General features: G+C 35.8%; 3 protein-coding genes across 6 annotated transcripts; all 3 read left to right on the plus strand.

Moving 5' to 3' along the window:
• Positions 1-804: 804 nt before the first annotated feature.
• LOC147564475 (class V chitinase CHIT5a-like) lies at positions 805-2,269 on the plus strand. Its single transcript, XM_086646778.1, has 2 exons — positions 805-1,838; positions 2,058-2,269. The coding sequence occupies exons 1-2, from the start codon at positions 893-895 to the stop codon at positions 2,078-2,080; spliced, it is 969 nt and encodes a 322-aa protein (XP_086502904.1). The 5' UTR covers positions 805-892; the 3' UTR covers positions 2,081-2,269.
• A 5,047-nt stretch (positions 2,270-7,316) lies between these two features.
• LOC147564476 (class V chitinase CHIT5-like) lies at positions 7,317-8,906 on the plus strand. Its single transcript, XM_086646791.1, has 2 exons — positions 7,317-8,482; positions 8,703-8,906. The coding sequence occupies exons 1-2, from the start codon at positions 7,381-7,383 to the stop codon at positions 8,723-8,725; spliced, it is 1,125 nt and encodes a 374-aa protein (XP_086502917.1). The 5' UTR covers positions 7,317-7,380; the 3' UTR covers positions 8,726-8,906.
• Positions 8,907-10,645: 1,739 nt separating this feature from the next.
• Positions 10,646-15,683, plus strand: LOC147564477 (class V chitinase CHIT5-like). 4 transcript variants are annotated; one of them, XM_086646890.1, is made up of 9 exons: positions 10,646-11,802; positions 11,883-12,781; positions 12,920-13,017; positions 13,163-13,686; positions 14,392-14,506; positions 14,605-14,655; positions 14,752-14,850; positions 14,956-15,012; positions 15,406-15,683. In XM_086646890.1, the coding sequence occupies exons 1-2, from the start codon at positions 10,695-10,697 to the stop codon at positions 11,936-11,938; spliced, it is 1,164 nt and encodes a 387-aa protein (XP_086503016.1). In that variant the 5' UTR covers positions 10,646-10,694; the 3' UTR covers positions 11,939-12,781; positions 12,920-13,017; positions 13,163-13,686; positions 14,392-14,506; positions 14,605-14,655; positions 14,752-14,850; positions 14,956-15,012; positions 15,406-15,683. The 4 variants fall into 4 exon arrangements, with proteins under 4 accessions (XP_086503016.1, XP_086503012.1, XP_086503004.1 ...); XM_086646886.1 differs by having other exon boundaries at positions 12,920-13,686; positions 14,950-15,012; positions 15,409-15,683; XM_086646878.1 differs by having other exon boundaries at positions 12,920-13,686; positions 14,752-15,012; positions 15,409-15,683.
• Positions 15,684-19,262: the final 3,579 nt, after the last annotated feature.

Below are 19,262 nucleotides of genomic sequence, written 5' to 3' on the forward strand. Positions count from 1 at the left end.
TCCACATAAGAAAATGAGTTCGTAGAGCATCTTGCTCCAAACTCTGCTGAAATTAAAAAAAAAAAAAAAAAAAATTATTTGTAGTTGTTGGGGTAATAATGAAATCTAGGCGTGTGCGTAATTTAATTAGACCCCTTTAATGCCACTATGAGCTTTGAATCACATATCTCAAAGGATATTTACGGGCAAGTTTGTGAAGAATGAAGCGCCTTTAATACTTACAGGAGGCGTCTTTAACATTCATTGGGACGCCTTTAACCGTTACACTTTCCTACCGATTTTGGTGCAGTTATGAGCTTTGAAGAACTGACCCGTTTGTTGTGGTAGTTTATTGGGGCTCCCTTTTTGTTAAAAGTGCCCCTCTCATGAATTTGGTACTGAGTCTACCGAATTTACAAAAACAGACTACCGAAATGAATTTTGGTGGGTTTGCGTCTCTTGTGAATTTCGGTGGGCTCGTACCGAATTCACAAAGAGGGACCCTTTTAACAAGAATGGAGGGCCCTGTAAAACTACCCTGTAATGTTAATGTCTGACTGGTTTGGTTCGGCTAAATCGGGGGTAATGAATAAGGTTTTAAGAACAAAGACGTACACTATCGGACTGCTAAGCCACCAAATAAGACCAGAATGCTCATTTAAATAAAGAATTGTAGAAAGTCTTCATTTGTTTCTTTTGTGCTATTGTGGCCCATCCACAACCACATTAATATTTTGATTTTTCAAACGTAACTTCTTTTTTTCTTTTTCTATTTCACTTCATTTTCTTATATATATATATCATTTGATACAAACAATTAAGCATATCAATTGGAATAAAGGGTGGGTATTGGCCTTCATGGCGTGCAGCTTCTAACCCTCCTTCATCTATACCAGCATCTTACTTCACTCGTATGTTCTACTCATTTGTACAACTCAACCCCACAACTAACCAGCTAGTCATCTCTCAGACAGACGAACAAACGATGCCCGTCTTCACTTCCACTCTTCACTCAAAACAACCCCCAATGAAGGCTTTCTTTTCTATCGGTGGAGGAAATGCGAAAGCAAATGATTTCTCTACCATGGCTTCTAACCCGTCTAACCGTCAAAATTTCATTAAATCAACTATTGAGGTGGCCCGGAAGTACGGTTTCGATGGTCTTGATCTCGACTGGGAGCACCCCGCGAATCAACAAGACACTACAAATCTCGGTCTCCTCTTTGCAGAGTGGCGTGCTGCTGTAGATATGGAAGCTCGTCAAACGAACAAACCTAGACTTCTTATTAGTGCCGCTGTTTATTTCTCGCCCAACTTGATTTTGTTATCCCCAGTCGAAAGAAATTACCCTGCCCAATCGATACGCGATAATGTTGACTTCATCAACGTTATGTCGTATGACTATCGTGGAAGTTGGGATACATCTGTGACAGGAGCTCATGCTTTGCTTTATGACTTGAACAGTAGATATAGTACTAATAGAGGAATTCAGTCATGGATAAGTGCTGGTGTACCTGCACAGAAATTGGTTCTGGGGCTTCCAATGTATGGACACACATGGAAATTGAAGGATCCGAATGTTAATGGAATAGGTGCACCTGCTGTCGGGGTTGGGCCTGGAAATGCTGAAGGGATTATGTTGTACTCGGAGGTGATGGATTTCAACAAAGCTAATGGTGCAGCCGTCGTGTACGACGACAGGAAGGTGTCTTACTATTCTTATGCTGGAACTTCTTGGATTGGATACGATGGTCCGATGTCTATTAAGAAAAAAGTTGAATATGCTAGCACAAATCGCCTCGGTGGGTATTTCTTCTGGGCTTTCGGATATGACAAGGATTCGTCCCTAGCCATGGAAGGTATGTCTCTTTACTCGGAAAATTGATCTTTAGTCATAGTTTATGACACTTTAGACTGCTTTCTTGTCTATGTTCTGGGAAATTCTCGCCATTACCCGACTATTTTCAAAAATACTGCTTTGAGGTTGCATATAATTCGTCCCATATTTTTACTCTATAATTACATTTACATGTTTGAACATTTTTTTGATATAATCTTATTAATGATCATTCTTGCAGCTTCGGGAGCATGGAGAGACTAGACTAGCGGAGTAGTATTTGACGAATTGTTATTATGAATAAAACGATCTAGAATCGTTCCACAAATGTTTAAATAATAATGGAACTGAATTGCTTTAATAAGACAAATGCAGTATATGTACATTATTATTGTTTGATTCCCATGTTTGATTATTAAATCCTGAGAAGTTGAATTGTTAATCTTTTGGAAACTAAATTTCAGGGAGTGAATTCACAAATTGGATCATCCCCTTTTTGCAGGGAAGCTTTAAAAATACCCCACAAGGGTTAAAGACGCATCTTTTCTCACAATGCTCCTCCAAAAATTTGGTTTGCCCGGAAGTGTCTTTTACCCTTATGCTGGGTGCTTTTGATACTTCCCGTACTCGTTGCTTGTTTTAGTTTTCGAGGGGATGCTCGATTCGACATGGAAACAATTGGTAGTATATTTGGCCTTATGATTTTTTAGGGTTTAAGTAGTTTTTTTTTTGTTCTAACCCGTAAAGGATTTCCAAATGGGAAGACTGAAAAATACAACAAATTTCGACCATAGTGGATGAAATTGATTTTATCTTTCAACCATTCTTTACAGGCAAATTACGCCGCATTCATCACTTGCAGACGAAAATTGTTTACATTTTCAATGATTTTGGTTTTAAAAAATTTACCACGGAATTTTTTGTGCTGAGCCGAAACTTATCTTCGAAGAAATGTCATTTATATATTTTCTGAGTTACATATTGATTGAGATCTCGGAAACGAAATTCAAGAAATTTTTCAGGCGAACGAAATAAATATTTCGCCGTCTTCAAAGGTTCCAGCCAAAATTATAACCAAAAGAAATCAACCAGTTACGTTTACCCTTCTTTTCTCATATTCTTCATCGTAAAATTGATAATTCTTCTATAAGATGAATACCAAATTCTGTATTCACATGTTATGCTAGGTTCTCTTTTTCGACTTCAATGTAGGAAAAAAGTGCTTCTAATCAGATTCTCGAAAATATTAGATATGGTTGAAAAAGTGTACTATTAGTTACGGTAAACATCCATTTACAAATTGCAACCTTAATAACATAAGTTTCAATACCGTAAAGGGGAAGGTAGTAAAAATGACAAGGTTCGTGCTTACAATTCCTAAGCACTCAAAAACAAATTTAGTTTGACGTAATTTTTGAAGCGCCTAAGTGCACTCAAAAACAAATTTGAATGTCATAGAAAAGGTATTGGACCATGGTGTGCTTGTGTTTTCATTTTTTCTTGAAATAGATGGTGCATGTTTTCATGTTACCCACATAAGAAAATGAGTTTTTAGAGCATCTCTCTCTAAACTCCCATCAAATTTACTTGTGGTTGTTCGCGGTAATAATGAAATCTAGGCGTGTGCGTAACTTAATTAGACCCCTTTAGTGCCATTATGAGTTTTGAATCATATACCGATTTGGGAAGTCTTAAAGCCGCCCCTATAACTGATAAATGTGCTTCTCTCATGTTAAATTTATGATTATATAGATAATCGAAGATATGAGATTAAAGTAAAGACACGATAATTTAACGTGGTTCGGTCGAATACTCAAGACCTACATCCACGGAGAACAACTTCTTTATTAATAATTCACCACATACAATTGTATGTGGGAGTTGATCGGTTACATTGGTCAGACATAACTCGATGAGTTTGATTCCTAGAACCCTCTCCTATTTATAGATGACTTAGGGTTTAGGGTTTCCTAGTTTCTAATTACTAAACTAGGAAATAATACAAAATCTATCTAATATTACCATTAGATAGTTACAAGAGATATTCTGAATATAAGAAACTAAATCTTCACATATCTACAAATATCTTCAATATTCTGAATTCTTTTTGATCGTAGGATCTCGTCTTCTCGATCCGTCACGTACATACACGTGTTACACACGTATATTATTTCTGCAACTTATCTTTGACCGCCGGATCTCCTGTTTTCGATCCGTCTTATGTAATGTATCCTATTACCCCCCCGCAAGTTGGAGCACGTAATTTTTGAAGTGTCCGACTTGGAGAGAGAAAAAGGAAATACCTCTTGATTCGTCATATTCGTCTTCTTGCAACTCTTAGATTGTGGATGTGTTGGAAGATGATTGAACGATGATTAAGTCACAACCAAAAGGTTGGTAGATACGGTCAAAGATTGAACGATGATCAATGACAACGAAATTACATGTATTGTTGTCATGTGTATAAAGTTGGTCATTGTTTTGAAAGAAAATGTCGACAACAAAAAGTTGTGATAATCAATGTCGACAAGAAGGTAATTGTCGTATAAAAATATCAAGTATTCAATGAGTCACAACAAAATAAAATTGTTGTGTTTAAAATTGACAAGTTAAACATTGTCTAATAAGTGTCAACAAAATAATGTTGTTGGAAATCGACAAAAAATCATTGTCGGAAGGCCAAAAATTATTGGATAAGTAACAACCAAAACTATGGTCGACGTGAAATTCATTGCCAAATAAATGCAAGATCACGGATACAAGTCCGGAAAAAATAGAGATATTCTATTCGTTGAATAGATATTCTATTCGGTGAAGAAATATTCCAAAATGTTATTTGGTAGGAAAGACAAGTCATCATAGATTAAGTATGAGTTGGAAAATGTCACGGGAGAATCCGGAAATAAAGGTCAAAATAGATATATTCTATTTGTGGTGGGAAAATCCAAAATATAATTGGAAGAAATAAAATAATCATTAGAAATATATGATTATGAAAATTTCGCGGGTTGAAATCCGGAATTAAAACCCAAAATAGGAATTCTTTCTCCGTTGAAGGGAAAGTCCAAAATTTTGGTAGAGAAATAAAATCGTCGTAAACAAAGTATGACTTTGAAAATGTCACGGATATATCCGGAAAGAAAAATAGATGAAATTAATCTATTTTAACGTCACAAATAGAAGAGAAAGTGACAGAAAAATTATGTCACAACTAGAAGAAGTTGGTTATAGGTGACATTACAAGTCTGTCACAAAATAAATTTCCGACATATGAACTGTGGCAAATAAATTACACACAAAACTGTGGCAAAAAACAGTGTTCAGTTGTGACAGATTGTTGAAATAAGTAATTCTCGCAAAAAACACTGTAACATTAGTGACATCACGAATTAGTGACATCATGAAACAGTGTCACTTTCCTTTGGATGGGAAACAGTGACAGCATGCAAACTGTCAATGGTCTGATAATGTGGCCGTCACAAAATAATGTGGGGAAAGAAACTGTCGCAAATACTTAGTTTTGAGAAATTTAGGAACTTCTAAATTAGGGTTTACCCAACTTGGGAATTTTCTCAAAATTGGGGTTCCCAAATCAGAAGGTAATTGAAAAACCCATACCTAATCGATAGTGGGTTGCTATAATAGAGTAAAATCCAACCGATTTGAGCCAATGTTAAGGTTCATCAATGGTGGTATTTGTAGAGAGAGAAAGTTTCAGAAAATATGATTTTCGGTCATAAAATGGTTGATTCTTCACCAAATAAAAAAAGAAACGATTGTTTTTAGTCCAAATCGATGGAAGTGATCGATTGGTAACAGAAATATTCGCAGGAAATAGTCACCGAGGTTGAACCCTAGAGTTTCTGTCTCGGGAAAGAAGAAGATGACAGTCGGTTCTTCAACAAATCGAAAGGGAAGCGCTGATGGGTTGTTCAAATCAATGAAAACAACGATTAGTGATGAAAATCTCGCCGGTAGTAAAGGGTTTTGGTGGTCGGCGGCAATAAAAAGTCCTTAGGGTTTCCGTCGGGTAAGAAGAAGAAGAACAGCTAGAGCCCTAGGGTTCCTGTAAGTGACAGGGTTTGTGTTTGGACCGTATCTTTTAGGATCAAACACGGTTTCTTAAGCAATTACTACTCCACCGACACAATAGGGGAAGTGAGTTGGTTACCAGGTTTTGGATGAACCCGGTTTACAAGCCAATCAAATAAAAGCTGACTAAAAAAAGTTGGAATCCAAAAAGAAGTGATGTAGTATTTGGAGCTGACCTGTTTTAGAAAAAAAATAAATAAGAAAAGAAATCAAATACTAGTAAGAAGTTACCTTTGTTGAAGAAGTCTTATGGTGCACGGTACTCACTATTGTAGAATGAAAAGTCACAAGATTAACTTTTTTTTTTTTTTTTTTTTTGAACTAAGCACAAGATTAACTTGGAAATCTAAAAAAAATATCGATGAAGTGATTTATGGATAATTTAATCACAACGACTAAAAAAAATCGTCAGAAATTTGCGGAAGCATAAAACACGAACAAATAACATGCTCATGATACCATGTTAAATTCACGATCATATAATAATCGGAGAAATACATTAAATTAATGACACGATAATTTAACGTGGTTCGGTCGAATACTCAAGACCTACATCCACGGAGAACAACTTCTTTATTAATAATTCACCACATACAATTGTATTGTGAGAGTTGATCGGTTACATTGGTCAGACATAACTCGATGAGTTTGATTCCTAGAACCATCTCCTATTTATAGATGACTTAGGGTTTAGGGTTTCCTAGTTTCTAATTACTAAACTAGGAAATAATACAAAATCTATCTAATATTACCATTAGATAGTTACAAGAGATATTCTGAATATAAGAAACTAAATCTTCACATATCTACAAATATCTTCAATATTCTGAATTCTTCTTGATCGTAGGATCTCGTCTTCTCGATCCGTCACGTACATACACGTGTTACACACGTATATTATTTCTGCAACTTATCTTTGACCGCTGGATCTCCTGTTTTCGATCCGTCTTATGTAATGTATCCTATTATCTCAAGCCATATTTAAGGCCAGCGCCTTTAACACTTACAAGAGGCGTCTTTAACAGTCATAGTGTACGCCTTTAACACTTTCCTATCGATTTTGGTGCAGTTATGAGCTTTGAATTACTGACCCATTTGTTGCAATTATATAATGTCGATGTCTGACTGGTTTGGGTCGGCTAATGAATAAGGTTTTAAGAGCACAGACGTACAATATCGGACTGCTAAGCCACCAAATAAGACCAGAATGTTCATTTAAATGAAGACTTGTAGAAAGTCTTCATTTGTTTCTTTTCTGCTACTGTGGTCCATCCACAACCACTCATATTTTGATTTTTCAGACCTGATTTTTTTTTCTTTTTCCTCTTTTAAACTCATAGATTTCTATCTTCTTCTATTTCCTCACATTTTCTTATATATATATATATATATATATATATATATATATATATATCATTTGATACAAACAATTAAGCATATCAATATCTTTCTCATTTTCGACATTTTTAATCATGGTGAGAGTAGTTCATATCTTCTATGCCTTTCTCTTAACCATCATGATCTCCATGCCTGCAACTCTTTCAATTGGAATAAAGGGTGGTTATTGGCCTTCGTGGCGTGCAGCTTCTAACCCTCCTTCATCTATACCAGCATCTTACTACACTCATATGTTCTACTCATTTGTACAACTCAACCCCACAACTAACCAGCTAGTCATCTCTCAGACAGACGAACAAACGATGCCCGCCTTCACTTCCACTCTTCACTCAAAACAACCCCCAATGAAGGCTTTCTTTTCTATCGGAGGAGGAAATGCGAAAGCAAATGATTTCTCTACCATGGCTTCTAACCCGTCCAACCGTCAAAATTTTATTAAATCAACTATTGAGGTGGCCCGGAAGTACGGTTTCGATGGTCTTGATCTCGACTGGGAGCACCCCGCGAATCAACAAGACACGACAAATCTCGGTCTCCTCTTCGCAGAGTGGCGTGCTGCCGTAGATATGGAAGCTCGTCAAACGAACAAACCTAGACTTCTTATTAGTGCCGCTGTTTATTTCTCTCCCAACTTGATTTTGTTATCTCCTGGCGAAAGAAGTTACCCTGCCCAATCGATACGCGATAACGTTGACTTTATCAACGTTATGTCGTATGACTATCGTGGAAGTTGGGATACATCTGTGACAGGAGCTCATGCTTTGCTTTATGACTTGAACAGTAGATATAGTACTAATAGAGGAATTCAGTCATGGATAAGTGCTGGTGTACCTGCACAGAAATTGGTTCTGGGGCTTCCAATGTACGGACACACATGGAAATTGAAGGATCCGAATGTTAACGGAATAGGTGCACCTGCTGTCGGGGTTGGGCCTGGAAATGCTGAAGGGATTATGTTGTACTCGGAGGTGATGGATTTCAACAAAGCTAATGGTGCAGCCGTAGTGTACGACGACAGGAAGGTGTCTTACTATTCTTATGCTGGAACTTCTTGGATTGGATACGACGGTCCGATGTCTATTAAGAAAAAAGTTGAATATGCTAGCACAAATCGCCTCGGTGGGTATTTCTTCTGGGCTTTCGGATATGACAAGGATTCGTCCCTAGCCATGGAAGGTATGTTTCTTTACTCGGAAAATTGATCTTTAGTCATAGTTTATGACACTTTAGACTGCTTTCTTGTCTATGTTCTGGGAAATTCTCGCCATTACCCGACTATTTTCAAAAATACTGCTTTGAGGTTGCATTTAATTCGTCCCGTATTTTTGCTCTTAAATACATTTAATACATGTTTGAACATTTTTTTATATAATCTTATTAATGGTCATTCTTGCAGCTTCGGGAGCATGGAGAGACTAGACTAGTGGAGTAGTATTTGACGAAATGTTATTATGAATAAAACGATCTAGAATCGTTCCACAAATGTTTAAATAATAATGGAACTGAATTGCTTTAATAAGACAAATGCAGTATATGTACATTATTATTGTCACTTGATTGGCATGTTTGATTATTAAATCCTGAGAAGTTGACTTGTTAATCTTTTGGAAACTAAATTTCAGGGAGTGAATTCACAAATTGGATCATCCCCTTTTTGCAGGGAAGCTTTAAAAATACCCCACAAGGGTTAAAGACGCATCTTTTCTCACAATGCTCCTCCAAAAATTTGGTTTGCCCGGAAGTGTCTTTAACCCTTATGCTGGGTGCTTTTGATACTTCCCGTACTCGTTGCTTGTTTTAGTTTTCGAGGGGATGCTCGACTCGACATGGAAACAATTGGTAGTATATTTGACCTTATGATTTTTTAGGGTTTAAGTAGTTTTTTTTGTTCTAACCCGTAAAGGATTTTCAAATGGGAAGACTGAAAAATACAACAAATTTCGACCATAGTGGATGAAATTGATTTTATCTTTCAACCATTCTTTACAGGCAAATTACGCCGCATTCATCTCTTGCAAACGAAAATTGTTTACATTTTCAATGATTTTGGTTTTAAAAAATTTACCACGGAATTTTTTGTGCTGAGCCGAAACTTCTCTTCGAAGAAATGTCACTTATATATTTTTTGAGTTACATATTGATTGAGATCTTGGAAACGAAATTCAAGAGATTTTTCAGGCGAACGAAATAAATATTTCGCCGTCTTCAAAGGTTCCAACCAAAATTATAACCAAAAGAAATTAACCAGTTACGTTTACCCTTCTTTTCTCATATTCTTCATCGTAAAATTGATAATTCTTCTATAAGATGAATACCAAATTCTGTATTCACATGTTATGCTAGGTTCTCTTTTTCGACTTCAATGTAGGAAAAAAGTGCTTCTAATCAGATTCTCGAAAATATTAGATATGGTTGAAAAAGTGTACTATTAGTTACGGTAAACATCCATTTACAAATTGCAACCTTAATAACATAAGTTTCAAAACCGTAAAGGGGAAGGTAGTAAAAATGACATGGTTCGTGCTTACAATCCTGATTGGAACTCTCCAAACAAAATCAATATTATCGTTTTGCAAGATCTATCTATGAAAAATGATAATTTAGTTTCACGTAATTTTTGAAGCGCCTAAGTGCACTCAAAAACATATTTGAATGGCATAGAAAAGATATTGGACCATGGTGTGCTTGTGTTTTCCTTTTTTCTTGAAATAGATGGTGCATGTTTTCATGTTACCCACATAAGAAAATGAGTTTTTAGAGCATCTCTCTCCAAACTCCCATCAAATAAAATAAAATTTAATGAAGAATCTTTAGTGCCATTATGAACTTTGAAGGATTTGGGAAGTCTTAAAGGCGCCCCCTATAACTGTTAAATGTGCCTCTCTCAAGCCATATTTAAGGCCAGCGCCTTTAACACTTACAAGAGGCGTCTTTAACACTCATAGTGTACGCCTTTAACACTTTCCTATCGATTTTGGTGCAGTTATGAGCTTTGAATTACTGACCCATTTGTTGCAATTATATAATGTCGATGTCTGACTGGTTTGGTTCGGCTAATGAATAAGGTTTTAAGAGCACAGACGTACAATATCGGACTGCTAAGCCACCAAATAAGACCAGAATGTTCATTTAAATGAAGACTTGTAGAAAGTCTTCATTTGTTTCTTTTCTGCTACTGTGGTCCATCCACAAGACCACAACCACTCATATTTTGATTTTTCAGACCTGATTTTTTTTTTCCTTTTTCCTCTTTTAAACTCATAGATTTCTATCTTCTTCTATTTCCCCTCATTTTCTTATATATATATATATATATATATATATATATATCATTTGATACAAACAATTAAGCATATCAATATCTTTCTCATTTTCGACATTTTTAATCATGGTGAGAGTAGTTCATATCTTCTATGCCTTTCTCTTAACCATCATGATCTCCATGCCTGCAACTCTTTCAATTGGAATAAAGGGTGGTTATTGGCCTTCATGGAATGCAGATTCTAACCCTCCTTCATCTATACCAGAATCTTACTACACTCATATTTTCTACTCATTTGTACAACTCGACCCCACTACTTACCAGCTAGCCGTCTCTGAGACAGACGACCAAACGATGCCCGTCTTCACTTCCACTCTTCACTCAAAACAACCCCCTATGAAGGCTTTCTTTTCTATCGGAGGAGGAGGAGGAGGTACGATCTCAAAGAAATTCTCTAGCATGGCTTCTAACCCGTCTAACCGTCAAAATTTCATTAAATCGACAATTGAGGTTGCTCGAAAGTACGGTTTTGATGGTCTTGATCTCGACTGGGAGCACCCGGCGGATCAACAAGAGATGACAAATCTCGGCCTCCTCTTTGCAGAGTGGCGTGCGGCTGCAGATATGGAAGCCCGTCAAACGAACAAACCTAGACTTCTTATCAGTGCTGCTGTTTATCTCTCGGCCAACTTGGTTTTGTTAGACTCGGTCGAAAGAAATTACCCTGTCCAATCGATACGCGATAACGTTGACTTTCTCAATGTTATGTCGTATGACTATCGTGGAAGTTGGGATACATCTGTGACAGGAGCTCATGCTTTGCTCTATGACTCGGGAAGTAAATATAGTACTAGTGAAGGAATTCAGTCGTGGATAAATGCTGGTGTACCTGCACAGCAATTGGTTATGGGACTACCAATGTACGGACACACATGGAAATTGAAGGATCCGAATGTTAACGGAATAGGCGCAGCTGCTGTGGGGGTTGGGCCTGGAGACAAAAATGGTGTTATGTTTTACTATCAGGTGATGGATTTCAATGAGGCTAATGGTGCAACCGTCATGTACGACGACAAGACCGTCTCTACTTATTCTTATGCTGGAGATTCTTGGATTGGATACGATGATACCAGATCTATTAAGAAAAAAGTTGAATATGCTAACACAAATGGCCTCGGTGGGTATTTCTTCTGGGCTTTCGGATATGACAAGGACTCGGACCTAGCCATGGAAGGTACGTTTCTTTACTCGGGAAATTAATCTTTAGTCATAGTTTATGAGTGCTGACTGGGACAAACTCTTGGAAAAATCCAGCCATTCATTCCACATCAGCAATATCATCAACCGTTGGATGGTATGTGGTCATGTAGGCGCCTAAATCCATAATTCCTTCCTGTTTTCTCAACGGACGTTTCTTTTCACTGCATTACACATCTCCTTTCCTCTCAACCGATGTTTCTTTTCCTTCTTTTTTTTTGTTCGTTTTTTAGGCCACCAGAGGTTAGTACTCCATCTCTGTTCAACTTCCTCTTCGTTGTAAAAATTTATTGCTTCATCTTTTGTTCTCTCAATCTCTGTTAAACTTCATCTTCATTGTAGAAATTTATTCAGTTGGTTTTGTTTTATAAATTGTTCATAAGTTTATGTGGGTTTGATCTTATACTGGTAAGAATGATTTATTGATTTGATTCATTGGTTGCATACACTTACATTTTGATCTTTGTGAATGTTTCTTTCTGTACCTGTTAGGTAGATTTTGATAGAAATGCCAAAGTTTGGTTTGCCTCTTTATGTTTTTGATGTTGCGATCTATGTGTTTGATGAAATGTCTAATAGAGAATTGCATACATGTAGTTTGTTATATGTAGTTTGTTTGTCGTAGTGTACTGTTGTAGTTTTCCATGGCTCTCTTTGGGTGACCCCTTGAAACAGAAACCTGAGAAATTTCAGATTTCGAAGAAAGTGGGGAGAAAACCAGAACATCTTGAAAATGATTAACAAATTACCGTCCCCTTGGTAGCCGGAAGTTTCCGTTCTGTAGATTCCTCGCTGTCGATATGGACATATCTGAAGGCAAAAGGTAGAGATAAAATTTGAAGACTTTTGCCACTTGGTTGTATTACAAATTTGAGAAGAACAACACAAAAAAATGGGCATAGAGATGAATCCTTTTGCCTCATTCCCGCCAATCCAGTCCCTATAGGATGAATCAGGTAGAATTTGCACATTGATTTACGTAGTAGGTTTTTTGAATCTTGATTGCTTATTTGGGTAACGAAATAATGTATATTTTTTATTCAGAAATCTTTGAAGTGAGATTTCTTACAAGTGAATTCATTCTATCTATATAGATTATGAAGAAAAAATAATATAATGCGGGAATGGCAGTGAGAATGGTAGTAGGAATGGAGTTTTGTGGAGTGGAGCCTTGAATTGGAGGATGGGTAGTGTAAGTTTGTTCTTATTTTGATGTGGGTTTTGCTTTTGTGGGTGTTTATAAAAAAGTTAGGGTTTGGTTAATATGTCAATGGTACCAAATTTTGTGAGTTTTGTTTGTGTTGATCATATATATTCATTCTACCTATATGTAACAGTACAGTGATAGGGACAACTTATAAAAGTGGTTTGCTAGGTAGAGGAACTAAGGATTCGAAGTCAGCCGCTACATTGGGACACATGGCCGTTTAGAATATTTTACGAGGGGACTAGGGTGCTGCCTGCATGCATGATTTTTGCAAACGAGATTGAAATTATTACAACCTAAATATCCCAGTAATCGTCTAAAATGAGTAAAACTAAAACCTCAATGAATCTACTACAAGGGTTTTACTTTTCACTTTCAAGATAGCAGCTGTGAAGAAGATATTGTTGCTAAAAATCAGAAGGGCCAGGAAGAACATAGATGACAATGATTTCTTATCTCTCATGGTGAGGATCTGGGGAGTAGAAGTGGTCATCAGAAGGCATGTAGCCATGTATCCAATATTTTGCTACAGCAAATTTTCTGTCCAACAGTTGGTACAACATTGTGTTTTTCTAAGTTTTTGGAAATGCTTCCGCGGATACACAGGTCATGAAGAAACACGAATCCTGCGTTTGCCAATGGAACTTCAACAAGGTTTACCTTTGTTTACTTAAAACTGTGTCTATTAAGTTATTAACTACGAACAATAATAATTTTCTCGGTAAACAATGTCATTATGTCTCTTATCACTATTGAGTTTGATCACCAGTTGAGGTTTTTGAAGTATATAATTCTTACAAATCATTTAGTTTTATGCCGTCTTTCACTGTAATAGACTTCGACGCAATTGTGCCTCCCCTGAAATAAACTTTTTGTAAGCTTTATCTTCTTATGTGGCGAGATCGATTATCCGCCTTTTTCATTGATGATTTTAAGCATTGAAAAGGCTTGCAAATTTTGTTATTTTATTTCCATCATGTGTTTCATACTTCAAACAATTCCGCAGTCTTACAGATTACTTTTTTACTTCAAACGGTTCGGGAAGCGCATTTGGGTCGCCTAACCAATGTTTAGTTTTGTTTCTTGCGTTCATGATCGCACCCATTAATTGATGTTAAATTTGTTTGTCACTTTCACTGTTTCAGCATCACTTTTACATACATGAAGGATTTTTCATGTTTACCAATGCAAAAATGTTTTCCTGCTCAACTTCAACGTTCTCTCACAAGTTGTTCGATTGATGTTTCTTTTTTTTTTTGGTCGGATGTGAACTATTGATTGCTTTATTGTCATTGATTCTTCGAATGAAGTCTGTTTTCTTGTAAGATGTCAGAAACAATTAACTGTGTGTTTTTGTAGTCAAATGCCAACTATATCTGCATTTGAGAAACGGTTGGATGAATAACAGAAACAGAGAGTCTGACACCGCCTACAAGCAGGAAAGGAAGCTCAAGATGTTGTTAATAAACTTCAGGTCTTGAGAAAATTCTGCTTTTTTTAATTGCTTCTTGTGTTGTAGGCCGACGTTGTTAAAAACCCGTTCAAAGAAACTTATTTTTTGCCTGTTTTCAGGAGTCGGATAAAGAGAGTCGTTTACTTGTGTATTCACGGGGGAGAAAGCTGGTATGTTGTCTTTTCTCTGCCAATGAATGTATTTTGATGTTTGCACTTGATCTACTTATTTATAGCCTATATTTATATGCTTTCATGGAATAATAGGAAGACACAAGGGAGAACGTGGTAATGTCTGAGAAGAAAGTTCGCCAACTAGAATCCCAAGTTTAAGAAGAGTAGCAGACCTCTCTGCACTGTAGAAAAGTAACCTCTCTCCTCTAACATTTCTATATTGCATTTGATAGCATGTGTAGATTAATTACATCATGACAACCGTTTGTTCTGCAATTTCGCATGGTGGAGCGGAAGATGGAAGCCCTGGAGTGCGAAATGAAAAGATTGAGGAAGGAACTTGTGAATTAAAAGGTAGATATGCATAAATTACTTACCGTAATAATGGTATGATTGTACAATGCCACCAGTTGGTTACTTTTCAATTTTTCTCCATAAACTTCATTCTTCTCAAGAACGGCAACCAATTTGTTGGTTAGAGATTTTAGTAAACAGTAGATTTGTCGTGGTTCATATGTATTATGCATGCACCACAGTTGTAACATATCTCGTCATTTCAAAACATTATGACCTGGATAGTGGTTTTCAATGTTAGATATTCAAGACAGAGTATGGAACATATATCTGCTACTTGATATATTCCTTCATTCCTCATTTAATATTGTTCAAATCCTCAAATATGACCGTTGGGTCGCTTCACAGTTCACCCTTTATCTTTCAAGCTGAGATCCTTTATGATGTTGTTAGCAGGGCATTCAAGAAGAAGCATGGGCTAAGGTTTCTGCGCTTGAGCTTGAAGTGGTTGCCGCAATTCGGGACAGGGTTTCGTCAAATGTTTAGGAATAAACATGTTATAAATTGCAGTTTTAAAGTTTCATATTCTGGTTCAACATTAGTGTCCGTGCCGGAGACACGGGTCATACCTAGTACATATATACTTCTTGAGAATACAGTTATTACGAATAAAACGATCTGGAATCATTTCGGCAAATGTTTCAATAATATTGGAATTGAATTGCTTTAAATAGACAAATGCACTATATAATACATTGTTATTTGATTGGCATGTGGTATTGAATCCTGAGAAGTTGAATTGTTAATCTTTTGGAAACTAAATTCCCAGGTGGGGGTGTGAATTCACAAGTTGGATCTCATCCCCCTTTTGCTGGGGAAGTTTTAAAACCACTAATAAATCAACACTATCAAAACACTTGGGTGCATTTTTTTCTCACACCTTTCTCCCTAATATTTGGCTTGTGAGAATATTATGTCTAACACTATCAAATCACTTGGGCAACCAACTGTTGACTGGTGTAGATATTATTTACAAACATATGTGACTGCAAATCTCAACAACACAATGAATATCATGGCAACGACAAAGGCTAGGTTTAGATAACTCATAAGGAAGTAGAGTGTGATCATACACTGTGATGTAGCAGGTGTCCGAGCTGATTTAGATTGATAGAAGAAATGCTTAATTCCTTAAAAGTTGCATGTCCTGATTTAGATTATAGCCTATGAAAATATAGAAACGAATCACTAAATGAAATAGAAGTCATTCGACTTAAACAAATACTGGTATCAAAATAGTAATAAGAAAAACAACAAAGTAAAAGGCAATATTAAATAGAGCAATGAACTGATAATAAAGTGAAGAACTTATCTTTCTTAGGACTTTGTTATGAACCAGCAAGACGACCACTAGAGATAATGCACCTGCAATAGATGAGGAGACAAGGATGGTGGAACGGAGGCACGAGTATCACTCGCTGTCCTGAACACTTAAAATGCCCCTGCTACCGGTGAATTAGGTATTGCTTTGCAGTATCCGAGCGAAGCCCCCTAGGATTCAACTGTTCTATATCAAAAACTGAAGAAGTAAACTTCATTCTTGATCTACTGATCTTGACAGATTGATAGAGAGAGTGGAGAAGACGGGTAGAGAGAAATAGATTTTTCAGTGTTTTTCTTCTGAGAATAAGACTCCTATTTAAAGGTTCCAAATCTAAATGCCCATAGATCCAATTCTCAATCGTTTGAAACTAATGATCTAAAGGTTAGCATTGAAAGGATTAAATTAAATTCTGAATTTATTCCAGTCAAACTAGCCAGTAAAGCATATTCCTTGGACTATCCTCTTTTGTAGCCAATGCATTAAAGGCAAAGATTAACTCAGAAATTGACCGTTACAATTGTTGTAGAAAATTCAGATTTAAAGCTCCATAGGAAAGGTTCTGTTGAAGAATCGGATTTAAAATTCCGTAGTTGAAGTAAACATAAACTACTGTTGAAAAATAAAATTTAAAAGTCTGTAGTTCAAATAAAAATAAACAACTGTTGAAAAATCAAATTTAAAAGTTTGTGTTTCAACTAAAACTTATTTGTAAACAAAATTCCTCCAAAAGATTTCGCACTAAGCAAAAATTTATTCACTTATTTAAAATCTAGGATTATTAAATATAACAAATACGACATATATAATGAAGATTAAGGTAATGGAAAATTCTTCTTTTGTTTTTCTCCACGGTTGAACAGATTTTTTTAGGGTTTAAGTAGTTTTTTATTCTAACCCGTAAAGGATTTCCAAATGGAAAGACTGAAAAATAAAAAAAATTCGACCATAACAGATGAAATTGATTTTAAATTCAACCATTCTTTACATGCAAACTACGCCACATTCCATCTGTTCACGAAAAATTGTTTACATTTTCAATGTTTTTGGTTGAAAATTTTTACCATGAAAATTTTCGTGCTAAGCCGAAACTTCTCTTTGAAGAAAAGTCACTTATATATTTTCTGAGGTACATATTGATTGGTTGTGATCTTGGAAACGAAATTCACGAGATTATTCGCTGAAACGAAAGAAATATTTAGTCGTCTTCAAAGGTTCCAACCGAAATTGTAACCAAAAGAAATCAACCAGTTAAGAAAACGAGGAATCACTCGCTGACCTTCCTTTTTTCATATTCTTCATCGTAAAATTGATAATTCTTTTATTGTAAATGGAGTAAAAACTTTTCAAAATACTATTGATGCAGTTGAAAATTTTCATATTACTGTTACTAGACTTGAAAATCTTAGTAAAGAAATCAATCAAGCATAAAAGAGGTATGAAACCCTCTTGTTGTTAATGGAGATAAGTGCTCTTGCGTTAACATCTAGAGTCTAGTTATACATCTTCTTTCTTGATTGAGTACAGTTTTAGGACTAAGAGGGATTACTTTTTACAGGAAATTGGGCGGATTTCATGTTTTTTTTTTTGTTAAAAAGACAAGTTATCTTTTTGTCCTTTTAGGCCCCATATATAGTTTGGAAATAGGCTTGAAAGACAATTTTAAAAGCACTCCCATTTCTAATGCCGAAATTTTCCCTATATTAGATTATCTACAAAAATGCCATAAAGAGTTGAAGCCTATAAAAAGTTGATAAATCATTTTTAACCAAAACTCAAATTTTATAGGGAGTTTGACCAAATTTCCCTATCCCAATAAGTTTTATTGGATATTTTGTAAATAAATAGGTTTATTTCTTCCTATACCAAAAGCATGGCTCTCCATCTTTAACGGACTCGTACTAGGGAACGCCCTTCCTATACCAAGACCATTTAGAGCATCTCCAATGCAAAACTAAAAAAAAAAATTCTATTTGACTTATGTGTTGAGTCTCAATTGAGATTCTCTTTCCTATGTGGCTAACTTGAGTGTCTCTAATTCAAGTCCTTCTCAAATGCAACACTCTAAAAAACTCTAATAGATACACATGTCACACATACATTTAATAGGAAAAAGTGATTGAGAAAGAAAGACTTTCTACTGGTCCAAAAATTAATTTGATTACTAGGACACTTAAGACTCTCAAAAGAGATCTCAAAAATAGAGTTTCTTGTTGAGACATCTTAAAACTTAATGCTTCCACATCATCTTAAGATCTCAATTGAGTTTTGCATTTGAGAGGTTTTTTCTCAAAAAATACTCTGAAGTCTTAGGTGAAACTTAAGATTTTAAGATTGAGTCTTGCATCGGAGATGCTCTTAGCCTTGTTAGTTGCAGAGCTATGAACCAGTAATCTTTCTCTATAAGATGAATACCAGATTTTGTATTCACAAGTTATGCTAGGTTCTCTTTTTCAACTTCGACGTGGAAAAAAAGTGCTTCTAATCGGATATATTCAAAATATTAGATATGGTTGAAAAAGTGTACTATTAGTTACAGTTCCTGATTGGAACTCTCCGAACAAAATTAATTTTATCGTTTTGCAAGATCTAACTATGAATGATAATTTAGTTTGACGTAATTTTTGAAGCGCCTAAGTGCACTCAAAAACAAATTTGAATGTCATGGAAAAAGATATTGGACCATGGTGTGTTTATGTTTTCCTTTTTTACAAATAGATGGTGCACGTTTTCTTGTTTTTTTTTTATGAAGGGTGCACGTTTTCTTGTTGTCCACATAAATTAGTTTTTAGAGCATCTTGCTCCAAACTCTAGTGAAATAAAAAAAAACTTAGTGAAGAATCTTTATTGAATCTATTATGGTTTATAGGGTTTGAGGTTTATGAAGTTGGGGTTTTTCACTGTTGTATGCAACTCTAGGGTTTATGAA

The sequence above is a fragment of the Eschscholzia californica genome, unplaced genomic scaffold (genome assembly GCF_041429995.1).
Source record: "Eschscholzia californica isolate CP2 unplaced genomic scaffold, dmEscCali1.0.p SCAF_1, whole genome shotgun sequence".
In the NCBI taxonomy this organism is placed as follows: Eukaryota; Viridiplantae; Streptophyta; class Magnoliopsida; order Ranunculales; family Papaveraceae; genus Eschscholzia; species Eschscholzia californica.

What these genes read in the sequence shown, in the direction of transcription:
- LOC147564475 (XM_086646778.1), top strand. Translation starts at nt 893, where the DNA reads ATGTTCTACTCATTTGTACAACTCAACCCCACAACTAACCAGCTAGTC. An exon ending in TTCGTCCCTAGCCATGGAAG is followed by an intron (nt 1,839 to 2,057) that starts GTATGTCTCTTT and finishes TCATTCTTGCAG; the next exon opens with CTTCGGGAGCATGGAGAGAC.
- LOC147564476 (XM_086646791.1), top strand. Translation starts at nt 7,381, where the DNA reads ATGGTGAGAGTAGTTCATATCTTCTATGCCTTTCTCTTAACCATCATG. An exon ending in TTCGTCCCTAGCCATGGAAG is followed by an intron (nt 8,483 to 8,702) that starts GTATGTTTCTTT and finishes TCATTCTTGCAG; the next exon opens with CTTCGGGAGCATGGAGAGAC.
- LOC147564477 (XM_086646874.1), top strand. Translation starts at nt 10,695, where the DNA reads ATGGTGAGAGTAGTTCATATCTTCTATGCCTTTCTCTTAACCATCATG. An exon ending in CTCGGACCTAGCCATGGAAG is followed by an intron (nt 11,803 to 11,882) that starts GTACGTTTCTTT and finishes GGAAAAATCCAG; the next exon opens with CCATTCATTCCACATCAGCA.